The sequence below is a fragment of the Stegostoma tigrinum genome, chromosome 4, assembly GCF_030684315.1.
Source record: "Stegostoma tigrinum isolate sSteTig4 chromosome 4, sSteTig4.hap1, whole genome shotgun sequence".
Classification (NCBI taxonomy): domain Eukaryota; kingdom Metazoa; phylum Chordata; class Chondrichthyes; order Orectolobiformes; family Stegostomatidae; genus Stegostoma; species Stegostoma tigrinum.
The window spans coordinates 55,372,808-55,391,304 of record NC_081357.1 but is presented as its reverse complement, the minus strand read 5'-3'; the positions used below and the strand labels follow the sequence as shown (position 1 = coordinate 55,391,304).

Here is an 18,497-nt window from a genome sequence, read left to right as displayed (position 1 = left end):
TTGCTGGAGGGATGGAGTTTAAAAACAGGGAGGCTATGCTGCAGCTTTATAGGGTCCTGGTGAGGCCACACCTGGAGTACTGTGTGCAGTTTTGGTCTCCTTACTTGAGAAGAGATATACTAGCACTGGACGGGGTGCAGAGGAGATTCATTTGGTAGATTCCAGAGTGGAGAGGGTTGGATTATGAGGAGAGACTGAGGAGACTAGGATTAACTCATTGGAATTCAGAAGAATGACGGGAGATCTTCTAGAAACAGAAAAGATTATGAAGGGAATAGATAAAGTGGAGGCAGGGAGATTGTTTCCACTAGCAGGTGAAACTGGGACTAGAGGGCATCACCTCAAAATAAAGGGAAACAGATGTAGGACTGAGATCAGGAGGAACTTCTTCACCCAAGGGATTGTGAATCTGTGGAATTTCCTGCCCAGTGAAGTGGTTGAAGCTACCTTGCTGAATATTTTTAAGGCAAGGCTAGATAAATTTTTGAACAGTAAAGGAATTAAGGGTTATGGTGAGTGGCCAGGTAAGTGGAGCTAAGTCTCAAAAAGATCAGCCATGATGTTATTAAACGGCGCGGCAGGCTCGAGGGGCCAGATGGCCTACTCCTGCTCCTATTCTTATGTTCTTACGTTCTAACTGGACACAATACTCCAGATGTGACCGAACCACACTTTTGTATAGCTGGAGCATAACTTCACGGCTCTTGAACTCAATCCCTCTATTAATGAAAGCTAACACACCATGCACCTTCTTAACAACTCTATCCACCTGGGTGGCAGCTTTCAGGGGACTGTGAACATGAACCCCAAGATCCCTTTGCTCCTCCACACTGCCAAGAATCTTTCTGTTAACCCTATATTCTGCTTTCAACTGTGTCCTTCCAGAATGAATCACCTCACACTTTTCAGGGTTAAACTCCATCTGCCACTTTCTCCGCCCAGCTCTGCATTCTATCAATATCCCATTGTAACCTGGAACAGCCCCCCACACTGTCCACAAAGTGAGCCACCTTTGTATCGTCTGTGAACTTGCTAATCCACCCTTCCACTTCTTCATCCAAATCATTTACAATGACTGCAGAAAGATCCAGTCCTAGCAAAACTGAAACAGCCGGTGGTGATGAGGGAAACCAAAAGGCCGTCACAACCAGAAATGAAATCTCTTTGGACTCGGAAAGGCTATATCACAGTAGAGGACAGCATATTTGTTTGGGGAGCAATTTCTTCCCTAACTTCCCACAATATATACCTGATCAAGTCCCAGAGATTTATCCAACTTCAGGTTTTCTCAGGCCTCCTGCACTTCCTCTTCAGTAATGTGAACTGTTTTCAAAGCATCAATATTTATTTCCCCGAGTTCTCTTGCCTCAATTTCTTTCTCCATTGTAAAAATTGATACAAAATATTCATTTAGCTTCTCTCCCATGTGCTGAGGTTCAAAGCTCTTGTGTGCTTTTTCTAATTAACTTGCTCTTTTCTGATTCAGAACCGTCCTCATCTGCCTTTCTATTTTTACTGATACTTAGGAAAGCCCCACCCCTTCCACTAGATTAAAGGTTGCTCCTTCAGTCTTATCCTATTTGTGTACCAACATTCATTGAAATTCATCCATTAGTTTTTGGGATGAATCGTTGATCTTTGAGGGACCCTATTCTCTTTCTAGTTAAGCTTTTGCTCTTAATGTACTTGTAGAATCTCTTTGGATTATCCTTAACCATAACCCTATCTGTCAAGGCCTTCTCATATCTCCCGTTTGCCTTTCTGATCTTCCTCTTAAGAATGGCCCTACACTCTTTATACTCTTCAAGAGATTCATTGATCGCAGGTGCACATCTAATATATGAATCGTTCTTCTTCTTGACTAGAGCATCAAAATCTTCTTTATCCATTGTTCCCTGATCTTACCAGGCTTCACCTTCACTCTAACAGGAACATAATGCCTCTGGGCTCTCATTATCACACTTTTGAAAACGTCCCACTTGACAGTCATCCCTTTACCTCAGAATGATCTACTCCAATCAACTTTTGAATATTCTTGTCCCTTATGATTAAAATTTGCCTTACTCTAACTAAGAACCTTAACTTTAATGGAAGGCTTATCCTTTCCCAAAAGCTATGTTAAAACTGATGGATTTATGATCACTAGTCCCAAAGGGTTGCCCAATGAACTCATCAGTCTGTGCTTTATTTCCCAAAAGAAGGTCAAGTTTTCTTCCTTCTCTAGTAGCCCCATTTCATATTGATAAATAAAATCTTGAACACATTTAACAAATTCCTCAACATCTAAGCCTTCAGTATAATGGCAGCTCCATTCAATGTTTGAAAAATTTAAATCCCCTATTGCTACAACTCTATTATTCTTACATATACCTGAGATCTCTCTACATATTTGTTCCTCCATTTCCCTTTGACAATTTGGGGGGCTATAGTACAATCCCATTAATGCAATCATCCCTTTCTCATTTCTAATTTCTACCCATATAGTTTCACTAGATGGTCCCTCAAACATTTCCTTTCTACTTACAACAGTAATGTTTTCTTTAAGCAAAATGCCACTCCCCTTCTCTCTTGCCTCCCATTCTATCTTTGCTATAGCATCTAAAGCCTGGAATGTTGAGCCAGTCCTGTCCCTCCCTCAGCCAATTTTCCATAATAGCTATGACATTCCAGTCCCATATTCTCAGACATGCCCTGAGTTCATCAGTGTTACCTTGTAAGACCCCTTGCATTGATAAAAATGCAGTTTAATTCCTCAGAGCTACCTCGTTTTCTGACTTGCTCTTGTCTGCCTTTTCTCATTAACTTGCTCTTTTTTGATTCAGAACCATCCTCATCTGTCCTTCTACTTTTACTGCTACTTAGGAACCCCTCCCTCCACCTCTGCCACCCTATTAATATAAACGCTGCTCCTTCAATCATACCCAATCCGTGGACCAAATTTTGTTGGAATCCATTCATTGCTTTTTGGGATAAATTGTTTATAGGCACAAAGACTAACAAAGAGGGCTGAAAGCAATATCTTCACCCACATTCTATGGCAGAGGTGGAATAAAAAGTCAACTGACAATGTTAGTATGATTGTATGCCCACTGTCAACTGATTTCACTGGCCTAGAATGCAGGATACAATAATTATTTATATAAGATTAACTACCATGTTAAATTGTAAACAGTTTGGCCAGCCAATGCCAACCTTCCATAACGCTTCTAGATATAACACGTCATTGCCTTTTTTCATGGTGCTAACCAGACTAACCAGTTTCCTTGTTTCATTAAATTAATTTGCTCAAGAATATTTTTGTCATGTTTGTTTGCAAGTGTATGTCTTGAAGGGAAGCAAGCTTAAACCTCCCAAATCCAATTTAGATTTAGATTTTATTGTCATGTGTACTCAGTACAGGAAGACAGGAGTATAGTGAAAAGTGTACAAAGTTGTCATTCTCCAGAGTCATCATAGAGTACAAAAGACAGAATTAAAATCAGAAGCAGAAATAAAAGAAACAGCCAAAAGAAGACATGCAGATCATTACCCATACTCCGCCATGAGTCCTTGCCATCAGAAAAACAAAATCACAAAGTCCATCCGTCAGTCTGTGAACACTCAGGTATCCCAAGATCCTGCATGCTTGCTCAGCTGGAATGCCACTGCCTCTGCCGTCACGTATTGGGCCAAGCCATGTGTGAAGCTGGAACTGAGTCAGCATTGATCAGCGCCATCCTGTCAACGCTGCCGCCACTGAGCGCAGCCGGGTCCCAAACTGGGCTCAAACCTGACACAGGGCCCACCAAGTTGAAGCAGCCGGTGTTATATTCTGGCTGCTGCTGCCGCTTTCCGGGACCGCCATTTCAGTAAAGGAACCTGACGCTGCTGACCCTTGGGAGGGGGACCACTCCCACCGCTGTCGACACATTCTGGGAGGGGAACTGATGCCACCGAGAAAGGAAAGAAAATGGAAAGAAAAACAAAAAGTAAAAGAAAGAGAGAAAGAAAAAGAAAAAGAAAAGGCAGACGAAAGCAGTCAAAGGCCCCAGGAACGAGTGCTGCCACGCTGCTGCCAGCATGTTGGGGCATGTGTCATCTTGAGATATATGAATTTGTACACCAATCTAAGATGTCCCAGCTTTTGTGCAGAGTAGTTTTGAAAGGAAATAATTGAAGTACATAGTACCTCGGCTCTTTATAGCCAACATATTGTAGTTGACATATTCTCATTTGTTGGTTATTTTGCTAAATATGGTAGCCAACTTGGTAAAATTAATGTTCGAGAAACAACAAATTAGGTAAACAACTGAATAGTCTATTACCATCTATATTTAGCATGGATATGTTGATCGAGGTACCAGGACTATTTCTGACAATAGAAGCAAAATACTGTGAACCAAATGTTGAAAACTTTTCATCAAAACATATACAAATTAATGACCTGAAACATTATCTCACTTCAATAGATGCTACTCCCCGTGTTGAGCATTTCCAATATTTTTCTGTCAGGTATGGGTATACTTGCTGGTGTCCAGTATCATTTGTGATTCCTCGGAACCTGCAGCAGTCCATGTTTAGACAAAGCATGACCTGAACAACTTTCAGACTCAGAATTATAACTGGCAAAAAATATTGACACCGCATGAGTGCCTAGTAATTATCATTTTCAAGCGAGAACCTAGCCATCTTCCTTTTACACTCATTTGTATTACTGTAGCTGACTGCCCAATCCTCAACACTCTGGGCATGACCAATGATGAGGAACTGAATTGGACTCACTAAATAAATGCTGTAATTGCAACAGCAGGTTCCATGCTGAGTAAGTGACATCCTATCTCACCAAAGCTTTTCCAATATCCACACTGCATGAGTAAGAGGCGTAATAGAATAACCTCCACTCCTGGACGAGTGTGGCTGTAACAACATTCAAGCAGTTCAACACAATCCAGGGCAGAACCACCTGTTCGACTGGGAATCCATACATTACATTGAATTTTTACTGCCTCCATCACCAATGCACAGTGGCACCAGCAAATACCAACTGCAGAATCCACTACAGCAACTCACCAAGCTTTCTTTGGCAACACTTTACAGACTTGCAATTTCTTGCTATATAGAAGGGCAAGGACAGCAGGTAATTGGGAATTCCACCAAATGCAGGCTAAGTTCCATGTCATTATGACTAGGAATTATATTATCATACCTATCAATATTCCTTCATTGTCAATGGGACAAAGTTATGGAACGTCCTTCCTAAGAGGACTTGGTGGGGGGGGAGGGGTGCTGGAGGTTGGGGGGGAACCTACATGAGATGATTTGCAGTGGTTAGAGCAGGCAGTTCACCATATCTCCAGGGCATTAGGAGTCGGCATCAAATTCTGGCCTAGCAAGTGAGAACGACAATCTCATGAGAGGCATTAAAATATGGCCACAAATCGAAAGTGAACACTAGAAGTCATGGCATGGATGGTCATTTTGAAACTTTGCTCATTTTCTCACCAAAAATAGTTCAGGCTAACTGTAACATCATAAATGTGGAATGGTCAGTGTGAAGAAAATCAAAGAAAACAACATAAGCTTCTTGTTCTCCAGAAATTAGATCATCAATAATTCCATTAGTCAAGATTTAAAGCACTGACGTACACAGTAAAACAGTACACTTCACAAGACAGGATCAAATGAAGTAGGCTTTACCACAGCTCATAATAACTTACATGATTGGAAAAACCCTGCAAATCTCCCACCTATATCACTGAATTCAATTGGCACTTACAGTTTTCAATTATTTTGTACCATATTTAAAGTCCTTTTCAAGTGCTGTTCCCTCTTTCCCTGAAGAACCTCCAAGTGTCAATCCTTGTACCATCATTCATCAGTTTAATCACATGTCCCTTGGCCCAATGTCAGGCAGTGCTCCATTTTGATGTGAATTTCTTCTGTACTGTGACAAGGATCTTTTATCAGTTTTCAAGACGCAAGAGTCCAGGTTTCTCTACAGCCCAATCAAGGCAAAATTGAGAAGCTACCACTGAAAAGCCATACTGAAGAAATGAGAGACTGTAAGGAGAAGCACAGAAATTATGACCCTGCTGCAGTTCTTGGCCTGGATCTCTCGACCCATGCACAGCAGGCTCCAGTTATTGGACTCTGATATACCCGTCTGTCCCAGGTTCTAAAAGAGGCTGAGAGTCAAAAGCACTGTCAAACAACTAGCTGGCACAGAAAATTTACTTTTACATGTGTGGCGGCTTAGGATAGTAATTATTGTTGGAGTTTCACAAACTAACTTACATGTTCCAATTTGAACGCCACACTTTTCAATAAGGATGCTTCAATCTTACTGACTGTGGAGGAATACTGTACTTGCCCAGTTCACACAGATCTTCAGCTCTTTGGAAAGGACAAAACACTGCTTCATGCTCCCACATAAAAGCCCATAAAACATCTAAAAATCAGGGGAAGGTTGCCGCAAGCTTAGCAAGTAATCTGCTCATTCATTCATTCATTCATTTGCTGGCAATATGCTTTGAGTAAAATAAGATGAATGGGCAGGTTCCTGAGGCTGCAAGCCTAAGCAGGGTTGGACACTACTGCTGTCAGGGGAGGAGCATCAGGTCACCTTCACCTTGAGGCAGCATCCGAAGAGATTTCCACTTTCATGAAATGAACTTTGGTCATAGCAGTCAGTGAGGGAAGGATACCTCACAGGCAGCAGCAACAACCTGCATCAGCAAGTCACCTCTTGATGCATGCCGGGCTTTGACCAGTGTAGAAAAAATTGGCTGCCAGGCATGGCATCACAATCTTCTCACAACTCGGCACTTAACTATTTAAATTGGTGCTGATACTAATTACCTGCCTCCAGCCATGTCACCTGGAAATATGTTGGAACCACTGGCAAGACACTTCTAAAATTATGACCTTTATAACCAGGAATATTCTATCCATTTTGTTCACGTGAGGCAGGGCATTTACAGTGATACTTCATTTATTCCCTCAGCTGCTGTTGTGGACACCAGACAAACGGGAATTTTTCCACCTTGCACATCATATATCCGGTAAATTAAATAGAGAAACTATTGTGAACCTGCTCTTGGGTTCACCAAAATCCAGTCATCATGCAAAACTACATTAAAAATGACTTCTTTAGACAATGGCTTTTGAAGTCTGCGAGAACTATGATGATTAGTAATGAAATAGGGAAGCAAGTACTTTACCAGGGTGGTTTAATGACAATATTGAACTTATTTACAATTGAGGTGACATTGTGTGAATGTTGGAAACTGCTAAAAACAGATTTAGTTTATGTCTCTCACTTCTGATGACTACCATATGGCAATATCTCAGCACTGGGTGAACAGGATATCGAGGCATTGAAAGCATTCATTGAAGAATAATTTACTATCAATGATACCTTACAGCAATGAGGTGACTATGCCTCAGCATGAATCAGTAATACAGGAGAGCAAGCAAGTTAGAGAATTTTTTTTAGAAACTCTTCCTTTCAGCAAAATGGGGTAAAGAGTGTGGGGTGGAAACAAGAAATGCATGTGAAAGAATTCCAACCTACCAATAACAAAATTATAAACGTTCTTCATCAGTAAAATTTGTGATCAGCAAAGTTGAAGCATATGAGGTTGTTGACCTGCTCGCCAAGCTGGCTTGTTTTTGTTCAAACATTTCATCCCCATGCTAGGTGGCATCGTCAGTGGAGCCTCCAATGAAGCAATGTTATTCTACTCCGCCTGGAATTTAAACTGTCCGGTCTGTTATGGTGAGTACTGTCATTTTTGGTTTTGATCTGTATGCCATATGGGCTGGACAGTATAAATTCCAAGCCGAGTAGATTAACATCGCTTCATCGGAGGCTCCACTGACGATGTCACCTAGCATGGCAATGAAACGTGTGAACAAAAATAAGCCAGCTCGGTGAGCAGGTCAACAACCTCATCCACAACCCAAGCTACAGATCGTTGCCAAAACTTAAACTAAGTATATGTAATGGGATCAGGCTTAAAATTTGGGCCTTGCTGCTTTTCTAAACTTCACTTATAAGGCTCTGTCTCCAGTGTGCGGGTTCCACAATCCCTCAAATATATGTAATACAGTTATTTACTGATGCCTTACTGCTATGTGGAGTCTATTAATCAGCTTTCTTTTTAAGTAATACGTTAAGTATTTAGCTTATTTAAATAACTTAGTTCATAGTCCAAGAGAGATTGTGGGCATCACACTCTTTGTTAGTGAAACAATTGTTCTAAGCCTAGAGGGGGACAACTAAACATCAAGCAAAGGCAGATGACAAGGCAGGTCCAAGCCTACTTTGCAGAGGACATGCTGTTGGCACTGTTCTGAACCGCACCCTATCCATCTCACCAAACTGAGCTAATCAGCCCCTTCTTAAATAACCTCATATTTTGTATTTCAACAAGAATCCTTATTCCTCCCTTTCCTGTTAACTCATTACCTTATTATTATACTTGTTGATTCTATGCTTCTTTAACATTTGCACAGTCCGTTGTTGTACCTCAAGTTATTCTATTTAATAAAAAATCACTATTGTGCCCCTTAGTGTATAACTATTGCTATAAGGAGACGTGAAGCTCCTTCCTTATAAGTGTTGTATTCCCAAACAGCCAAATCTAAATGCAGCTTAACTGTGCTCTGAACAATTATACAATGCATTCTTAAACTTACCAAGTGCCATAACCTTAGCAGATTTACATTCCACTGTTCTAGTTACACATCCATGTCTCTCATATATCATTTGCTTCATTGCATTTCCTGGACAATGACAGTGGTAAGAGTACCTGAGCTTGCAGATATCCTTTTCGTGTCATTCTGTGCCAATTCCATTCGTGTTATTCTTATGCAGACAATAATAATAAACATATTAATTGATGATTCCATTTTACAATTATTCTCAATAAACTATTTCAGGTTACATTTTCTTCACCACTTCCCTGAATTGCTCTGAATTGTAAAATGTTCTGCCACATCTAACATACTCATTTTTGTGCTGATTACTGAGGTACAGCACAGATTTATATCAGTGTTTTGAAAATAAAAATCTTCTGCAGCACATGTTTCTGTTGACCTCCTACAGCATGATACAATCACTGCTGATTTTGTTATCACATTAGATGAGCGCAAACATTCAGCAGACATAACTCATTGGCTTTTGGTGATAAGAAATACCCGACTTTGTCCTGTTTGCTATGAAGGTTCACAAGGTTCATCCATTCTATTCCATTCACTGATTCGCTCCATTGCATTTCTGCATCGTCAGTGAACCAATTAAGCCTAAATTACTTAGTCCTATCAGAACTGTCATGCCTGTACGGTAACAGACTGATTCTAATTTGAAATCAAATGACCCATTATTCAGCAAATCATCAGTTACATCTTTTTTGTTAACTTTGCTGACTGATTTTCAAGAAATGTCTCTTAATTTTAATTGTATTTTTCATTAGAAACAAGCAGTTTATTCTCAGTACTCAACTCTTGCTTGTGTAATGCGCTGTATTTGACAAATATGGTTATTATTGTTTACGTTTTGAAAAACAAGTAACCTGACACTCATGGCAAGCATTGTTTAAACAGCTGTTTGAATAAGCAGTTACTGAAGTTCAAGTTGCAGACGAACCGAAGCAAAGGAGTAATGTACAGATACAGCTTTGGTCGGCAACAAGATGATTCATCTATAGGGTAGTTTCCAGTTATCAATGGCAAAAGTTTATTTGCTTGACAACAACTATGTGATTGCTTGTCAGATAGCTGAACGGCTTCGGGGCTGGGAACAAGATAAAGAGAGAAGTAATGAGATCTATACATGATTAGGAGCTGTCTCTCTCTTCTCTACAGTTAAAACCCACAGTGAGCTTGAATGAAATCAGTTTCTCTTACTTCCAGTGGTTGCTGTATGTTGGTTCTTTTAATTACGAAGTCAGAGACCTTTCATAAGTGAACCAGTCACCTGTGCATCTTGTAAATTAATTAGAAACATTCGGAAAAGGGAAACCAAGAGGAAGTCTTCTAATTGCAAGAACCAATGCAACTTATAACAAGATGACTGAACTGCTTTCCCTGACCTCTTTCATTGATGGGTCTTTCTTCTCCCTTTTTTACTTCTGTCTATACCTTTAAGTAGGAGTTTATAAGTAGATTACAGTTTCAATTAATAGGGTTATATGCCAACAGTATATGATGGTTTATGTGTAACTAAAGGCTAATTACTTGGAATAAATAATTGTACTTCTTGTTCAATATAAAAACCTTGTCCACGTTTTCAGTTCGCATGGGCATGAAAGTCTGGAAAACTGGGCATTGTGTGTATTTTTTCAAAACTTTAACTTCTACGTTTACTCCAGGAATAATTGGGTTTGAATTCCAGCATGCTACTCTAGTAAGTCATGCCAATTGGCAATAAAAATTATTAAGAAATTGAGATACTTACTTTTATTTCTACTAAGGTTGCATGGAACTTAATTCAGGGAGCAACTAAAGTACACTGGCCAGGAAAATTCTGATTTAATCCCCGGTTCTTGTTGAGTTAGCCTTGTTGAAACAGCAGGATGCGAAAGGGATCTACTGTCATTACATTATACATTACAGGGAAAAAACAGATGTCACAATTTGTGATTGTTATGTAATGCCTGCTGCATGAATACACATGGAGCTGAATGAGATGAGAATTGCTCCTGATTGTAAACCACATGAACACCCAAGTGTACTTGCGTCAAGGCCCATATACGAATAATGGGTGTCATGCTAGAAATTACGCCACAGCAAGAAATCCAGAAGAAGAAACAAAGAAATAAGGAGAAAATTTGGCTACAAAGAAATTATGCAAACAAACGAATTTTACTTAGTAATATGTTTAGTTTGGAGCATTTTTTTCTGCCTTGGGACATTATGGTCTTATATGCACAAGCATGCTGACACTGATATAATCTCATTTGCAAATGAGTGCACAGGAGTTATAACATGGCCATGGTATGTAGTTCATGGTTCTAACTGGTTACACAAGGTAATAGATTTATTTTTGAACACTGCTTTGACACATATATATTCTGCATGCTGATGTAAATGACTTATTGTCCATTATTAGATGTTGAAAGAATGCTTCTCCTCGTGGGACAGACTAAAACTGGGGTCTCTCATTTAAAATCGAGATGAAGAGATTTTTCCTCCCTCAGAAGGTTGTAGGTTCTTGGAACTCTCTCTGTATAGTGTGCAATTGTGGGGGCAGGCAGGGGTATCATTGAAAACTTTTGATACAGAGGTATATGGATGCTTAACTAACAAGTTGGTCAAAGATTGTCAGAGACAGACACGAATGTGAGAATATATCAAATCAGCAATGATCTTACTAAATGGTACAGCAGACTTGATGGGAGAAATGGCCTGCTCCTATGTCATGTGTATGTTTGCACTTTTGCATGGTCTGTGGTGGGAAACAAATCTTAATGCCCTCACATACCCTTCTTCACGTGTTCAGAAACTGTATTAGTCAAAAGGTCAATTCTTAATTTATGCAAACATATATATTAAATCTTTTAAGGCGGCTTTGCTTGCTGCTTGTCAGATAAATTTTCACATGTATATTTCTGCAATTTTTCAACATTGAAAGTTAGAATAGAACATAATAGAAAAACAATCTGGCTGTTTAAAGTCCAAATAATGGATCTCATCATAATTTTTGAAACAAATATATCACCTACCCTGAGGGGTGAATAGTCACAACATTCTGAGTGCATATTTAATAGTGCTTTACCCAACCTCCAATGGGCTTTCACTGCAGCATAAAATTGACTCCACTTCAAAGTTATCCTGTGCAAAGAGAATATTAGAATTAAAAACACTTAGAGACAGACTGTCTGGATAGATAGTCTCACAAAATGGAAGAACTTGTTCCAATAGTACCTCTTCATTCAACCACTACGGTTTCCCTCAGCAGTTCAGCTACTTTGAATTAATAAATTCAAAATTGCTCTTTTAAAGTAATACTGCCCTACCTTTACATTCATCTTAACAGTACAAGCAATGCTAAACTCTCAGGTGTTTTGTATGTGGAACTCTAAAATGCTTCTCTTTAAATTCCACACAAAGGGTTACTAATTAAGCTTAAACCTGTGGGGAAATAAAATCCAGACTTGTGTTTCCACCTGGCCTCATTATCCATGCTTGGCTGACAGCCCAGACCAATAAATACATTAACTTAGCGGGGATTTTGCTTCGACAAATGAAATAAATTGTTGACATTGCTTGATTGACATCTTTAAGTGGTTATAACAAGTTTCTGTTTCTCTTTCTACGATCTCGTTCATCAATGTTTCGGTGTTTACTTGGACAGAGACGAAGAGATGTGAAGTATTTGAAATCTCCACTGTTGATATAATAAAGATTGACACTTTTGTGGATTGTAGGAACAGCAGTTTCTTTTACAGAGATCAGCTCTGAACAGGGTTTTTTGCGGTAGGTCCACTCTTGCCATTGTTATTACTGTACATGCCTCATTAGTTATATACACAGTGTTGGGTACATAGGTATGAAAGAGTACATGGTATCCAGGGAGGAAATGTTTTTCAAAAAGTAAAGTCTGAGAGCATTGTAGACCATGGGGAATGGCTGAGGAGCATGAGTTAGCATTGAGGGTAAGACAGTCTATGGAAAGTGAGTGGGGGAGGAAGAGGGTATGAAATGGTGAGGGGGTGACAGCAAGTGGCCTAACTGATTTTATTGCAAACGCAATGAACCCCAGAGAGCCAAAGTGGCCCTCCCAACCAGTCCATTTCAGTTCCTGGCTGGTTAGGATTTGATTCTGCTACAAGGAATCACAGCTCTCTAGCCTCTTAAAAAAAAGTGCCGGCCGGACATTTGTGTGCAGCCACACAGTTTAAAGGGGGTGAGAAAACCTCATTCACCAATAACAAAACAGAAGTGATCTTCACTAACTAGACAGCACCTCCCCTTCCACTTCATACAAAATATATTTGTCAATCTCAATGCAGTTATTCATCTTAGTCGAAACAGAACAGCTGCTGCACATTGATAATTGGTTTTACTTTGAAATGTGCCTTTTAAAATACTCCCTTAATGCTTTTCCTGCTCCTAATCTGGGATTACCTTCCCCTTGTTCTCCCAAATCATGTTGTTTTCAAATCAAATCTCCACTTTAGCCCCACCCCTGATGTAAAGTAGACATTACCTTATACAAGTATGAATCTGCTGCATTCTTCTGTCTAGCTGCTGCTGAGTGGATTTTCTACGCTCCTTACACTGCCAGAGTATGTTTTTATGTACATGATCTCACATGACTCAACATATCCATCTCAAGTAGATCAGGTCAAGTTTGTTGCCTTCCCAGGAAGGAAGAGAAGAGTGACTTTGTATTTAGACCTGAAGCAAAGCCCTTTTGCTGGTTCAAATTACCACTTGTCAGTACTGATGGATTTGGCTAAAAATAAAAGGAAACAGGCCGAGAAAAGCAGATGAATGAGCTCAGCAGTTCCTTAAATAGGCCGTGCCATTGCTCTGGCTCAAAAGCAATGATCGCTGTTTGTACAGCCACTGAGACAGAGGTAACTATCTCACTACAACAACAAAGGTGTAGATGTGACTGCATGAAACCTAATTAAGTCAATCCATTCTAAATACAATACTTAAGGTGTGGAATGGGAAGAAAACAATTAATTAACAATGACGTATGTTGGATTAGAGAAAACGAACAAAATTAAACACCCCTTTGAAATCACAACTACTGCACTGTTCTAACTAAAATTAAGCACATGATCTGCTTGTGAGTACACAACTCAAAATCCTGACACCAACCAACAGAATTACAATGCCAGATCTGCATACACTTTTTTTTCTCAGAAACATATGACATATGTTTGGCTTTTCCACAGGCCATACGGATGTTTCAGGATACCATCTGGTTCCTATATGAAATGATAACTGTACTTCCCACAGCAGCAATAAAATCTTGGCATGATTATTCCTCTGATTCCTATGCTCCCAAAGCAAACCTCACCTCATCTAACATGAAACTCTAATTTTTTTTTGTCTTAATTACTCAAAGCACCTCTCCAACCCCAGCTACAGAGAGTATGAAGAGGAGAACTACAGGAGGAAGAATATAAACTCTCATACACTATCAAACTAAGTACAGCACATCATTGTCAATCTTTTAAAAATAAGTAACACCAAAATTTTAGTCCTCTAATCATTGTTGCATAATGTTATTCACTGCAAAACAAGAAGCTCCTCAAAAATTGGGATGTTCTACGGCAGGCAACAGAGACATTCTCATAACTAAATAGATAGGCTGTAGAGATTGATGTGCATTGAACATGGGGAGGTATAGTGTTTGCCCATTATATGCATCAATATCATAACCACATTCCTTTTAAAAGCTTACTCAATAAAAGTGCATATAAACCAGAGCAATTCACCCAGCAATCTTTGGTAAAGATAAACTCCCAACATACAATTAGCTGCGCAGCATTTTAAATCATTTTACTGAAATTCAATAATTCTTGAGAAATAAGCATCACAAAATCAGATTATTTAAAATCCAAGTTGCTGCTGACATTACAAATTATCTATTGTGCCAAATGAGCTCATAGCCCGAATCATCTTTCAAACCCATGACTTTAATTACACAGAGGATGACATAACTGTAGATATAAATATAGGTAAAGCCAGGATTTTGAACTTTGAGGATTTTGGTTGAAGTGATAGTTTTGTGAATTTCTCAAGAAATCAGGGAATTTACAGAACAGCTTAGTGCACTGAGTGTGGGCCACTACAATTTAATATTGTTAGATAGGAGAAAATACATGGAGAAGGTGGAAACAATGTGGAAACAGGCACTTCAGCCCAGTAGAAGATTTTGGCATTTACCGTTTACATAAGCAAACAGTTCCAATCACACTTGCCCATCCTGTTTTCATAAAATTTCATCCTCAAGGCCAAACAGATCTTGAAAGTCAATTTTTCTATAAATCAGTCTCTCATTTTGCATTTTTTTTTGTTGCGTATTCATTCCATGCCCACACTTATTAAATGTAAGTGTTTGGGTCTAAACTTGGTGCTGTGGCTCACAGTAAGACAGGCAGTACATAGTTTTAGGAAAATCAACAGCATAATTCAAAAACAATTCTGTTAATGAAGTGGTCACTTATGCTACTTTACGGTCAGCAGGGCTAATTAATGAATATTTATAGTTTTTTGTAATCACATTATTCAGACATGTAACAATATAGCCCACCACTTGTGGCTCAGAGATAGCAACACTACCACTGTTCCATAAGATCCTGATGCATAGCTATATTCTGGCCAATTTGTGACTAATTGCAGGTAAGACAAACCTGAGTTAATAAAAAGCTACTCTGTTACTGGAGGGGCATTCCTGTGAACTGTCAGATGTTTGGAAACTCCAACTTCTTCCTAAAACTACAGGAAATCATGATTCCTAACCCAACCTAACAGCTCCTAACAGCATCACGCTCACTCACTCACTGACTCAAGAATGCAACAGAATGTATGACTTTAAAAGAGAGATTCAGGGCAGATTCTTGGAGGAGTCTGAGGAACATGGGCTGTAGTGAGATTTGTGGCAGAAATGGACAAGAAGTCTGGATAGACCTATCCTGATACATATTTTATGCTTTTACTGAGTGCAGAGGCGAGTTTCTCACTAGGCATTTGTGACTTGCCAATTAAGGGGAATTATAACTTGTTACAGCGCTTATTAACAGCTCAACTTGCCTCACTAATATTTCACCTCATACCTTACCAATTGCACAAAACAAGCTTGGCCGCAAGACATGAATCTCTTATTCAACCTCTCCAGTCACATCCTACCTATACTGTGGCAAACAGAACTTCACACAGTACCCCAGCTATGGCCTAACTAATGTTACATCCAGCTCCTTCATAACCTCCCTGCCCTTTTGTCACTGTTAAGCCCATCAAACCAATCCATCTATATCACATTCATCATCAATATTTACCACACTACCAATTTCATATCATCTGTGAACTTACTGATTCATACCTCCTACCTTCGGGAGTCACCAGACCCGAAAGGTTAACCGTGTTTTCTCCTTCACAGATGCTGCCAGATTGGCTGAGCTTTTCCAGCAACTTTGAGTTTGTTACCTGTGTGCTCACTTATACTATTTGTCAATAAAAGCTTGTGCTTGGACTTGTCTGAGTTTTGCCTTATGTGATAGTTTCCTACGACACAATGACAAGTTGATGCTGACCAATGAGCACTGGTCAGTGGGACCAATTGGGAAAGAGTTGGAGCAATTCAGACAAGTTGATTAGATGGCATGCATCTAAGAACAGGTTAAGTGTGAATAGCGTTGAACATGCAAGGGAGTGTCAGCCATGTCAACACTGTGCTCTGAGCAATATAGCTTTGTGAATACCATGCCATAATGCTGAGAGTAAGGAGCAATGCCAGATTACCAACACTTGTCCAAGGGCACAGCAGCTTTTCAAAGGTAGTGTGGGAGCAAAGAATACCAATCTTTTGGCAGACATCTGCTGGTTGGCAAGTTGCTCTGCAAACAGAATAGGGTAAGATGGGGCAGCAATTGGACCTGAGAGATACCACAGAGACACGGAAGGTAATTAATCAGGTATATTTGGTAAGACTGGACAAGGAATTTGGTGACAAGAATGTGCCTGCTCCATCTCTGCTGAATCTCAAACCTATTATCTCCTTTAGAAGTTTGAGTTATCTCCCCAGGTCCAATGCCAAGAAGATGCAAGGAGTACACAAGAAAGTTCACGAATGAAAGGTAAATTGGTAACAGATTTATTTTTGGGCAAGACTGGCATATCTAGAGTTTTATTTTACTATCTGTTATACGACCATGAGACACCAAAGCAGAAGTAGGCTAATCAACCCATTGAGTCTGCTCTAACATTCAATGAGATCATAGCTGATCTGATAATTCGCAATTCTCCTCTACTGCCTTTTCAAATCCCTGACTGATTAAAACCTGTCTACCTCGTTTCACTCATTATCAAAATAAAGCCTCAAACATAACTTTACTTAATCAAAAATTTCCAGTTTCCTTTCTTGACCTTTGCATATGGGCATCATTTGATGACAGAAGTTCCATCATTACCAACAGTTACTCAACACCAGCACCTGTGATGTAAAACAATCAAGGTATTTAACTGGCAAAAAGGGAACAATGCACTTTAGTTAAAATCTTGATTTTTCAAATCGATTCAAAAATGAAGCATTTTAGCTATACTTTGTGGCCAGTAAACAGAGATAGATAGAACTTACTTCTAATATGGTACCCAACCCTATCTAATGAACTTACAGCTTCTAACACCAGCAGGCAGCATAGAGCAACAGCAAGAAAGTAAGAAAAATAATTTGCTATCTACTAGTGGGTTTTGTAGAAACTCCCAGGTGCACTTGAGGAATGGCTGGTCTGAAGAATTAAACACTGTCAAACACTCAATGTTGCACATTTAACAAATTAAATATGGCACTTCATCATGCAGAAAAATCTTTCAGACTCCCTGCTCACACCCCAACAAAATTCGCTGAACCATTTTGTGAATTCAAATGGTTTACAGTATAATGTAAAGCTAGATATAAGAAAAGACCAAGATAAAAGCACTGCAGATGCTGGAGATCTGAAGTTTTAAAAATGTGCTGGAGAATGTCAGGTCTGACAGCATTTGAGGAGAGAGAAACAGAGTTCAGGTTGAAAGTGCGATATAACTCTACTTTGGAACTGAAGGGATTCAGAAACGTATTAATATTTATGTATTTGGATACCATCACATGTCCAACCTGTTCAGTTCCACAAGAGTATCATACTGCATTTAAAATTCTCTTTGTTTGTCTATATAAATGATGCCACACCTGCTGAGTTTCTCCAGCATTTTCTGTTTATGGTGAAGAAGACTCTTCATCACATTATTGCTCATCTTTTTATAACCTTAATTCAGAAAGCCTCTCATCCAAATGCCTAACAGCCAGTTATCTTTAACTCCACAACCCACCTGGCAAATTCTATATTTTTAACCATTCAAATTATATCCATAATATCACTAGCACTTGGCTGTGGCACAAGCACGATTACTCGCTTTTCTTTTACATATTAATTGTTTCCTCATAGTGAGTTCGCTTTGCCCTCGGAATTATTTGTGTTCCTCTGCTCCCTACTGAATAAGTTACAGACATTGCTTTCAATGCATCAAAACCAAGAGCATGTACAGCAGTACCAACTCAGCACAACCTCTTGTCAATACATATGTGTTTTAACATTTATTCAGCCCTTCAATTCTTTCTCATCTGTCTCAGCACTGGAAGTAACAAATCTACCACTATTCCTAGGTTTCTTTCCTCAATCTTGTGCTGAAGTTATTCCCTTATTTGTCTGCCCTACTATTTAAGTGCGACAGCCCTCTTGCAGCTGAGCCAAAGGGTTGTGAGTTTAACTTCTCCTCGAGACAATGTGCATCTGTGG

The 18,497-nt window shown here is 39.4% G+C and overlaps 1 protein-coding gene across 2 annotated transcripts in view; it reads right to left on the bottom strand.

Moving 5' to 3' along the window:
• bach2b (BTB and CNC homology 1, basic leucine zipper transcription factor 2b) overlaps positions 1-18,497 on the bottom strand; it is a 276,692-nt gene that overhangs the window by 187,602 nt on the left and 70,593 nt on the right. Inside the window, exon 1 of one of the 2 annotated variants that reach the window (XM_048531764.2) lies at positions 11,706-11,798. The exons of the other annotated variant lie outside the window; for it this stretch is intronic. Coding sequence (XP_048387721.1) covers positions 11,706-11,741 — 36 coding nt within the window. The 5' untranslated portion in view covers positions 11,742-11,798. Of the gene's footprint in view, positions 1-11,705; positions 11,799-18,497 lie in introns of those variants that run through there. 2 annotated transcript variants of the gene reach the window in all.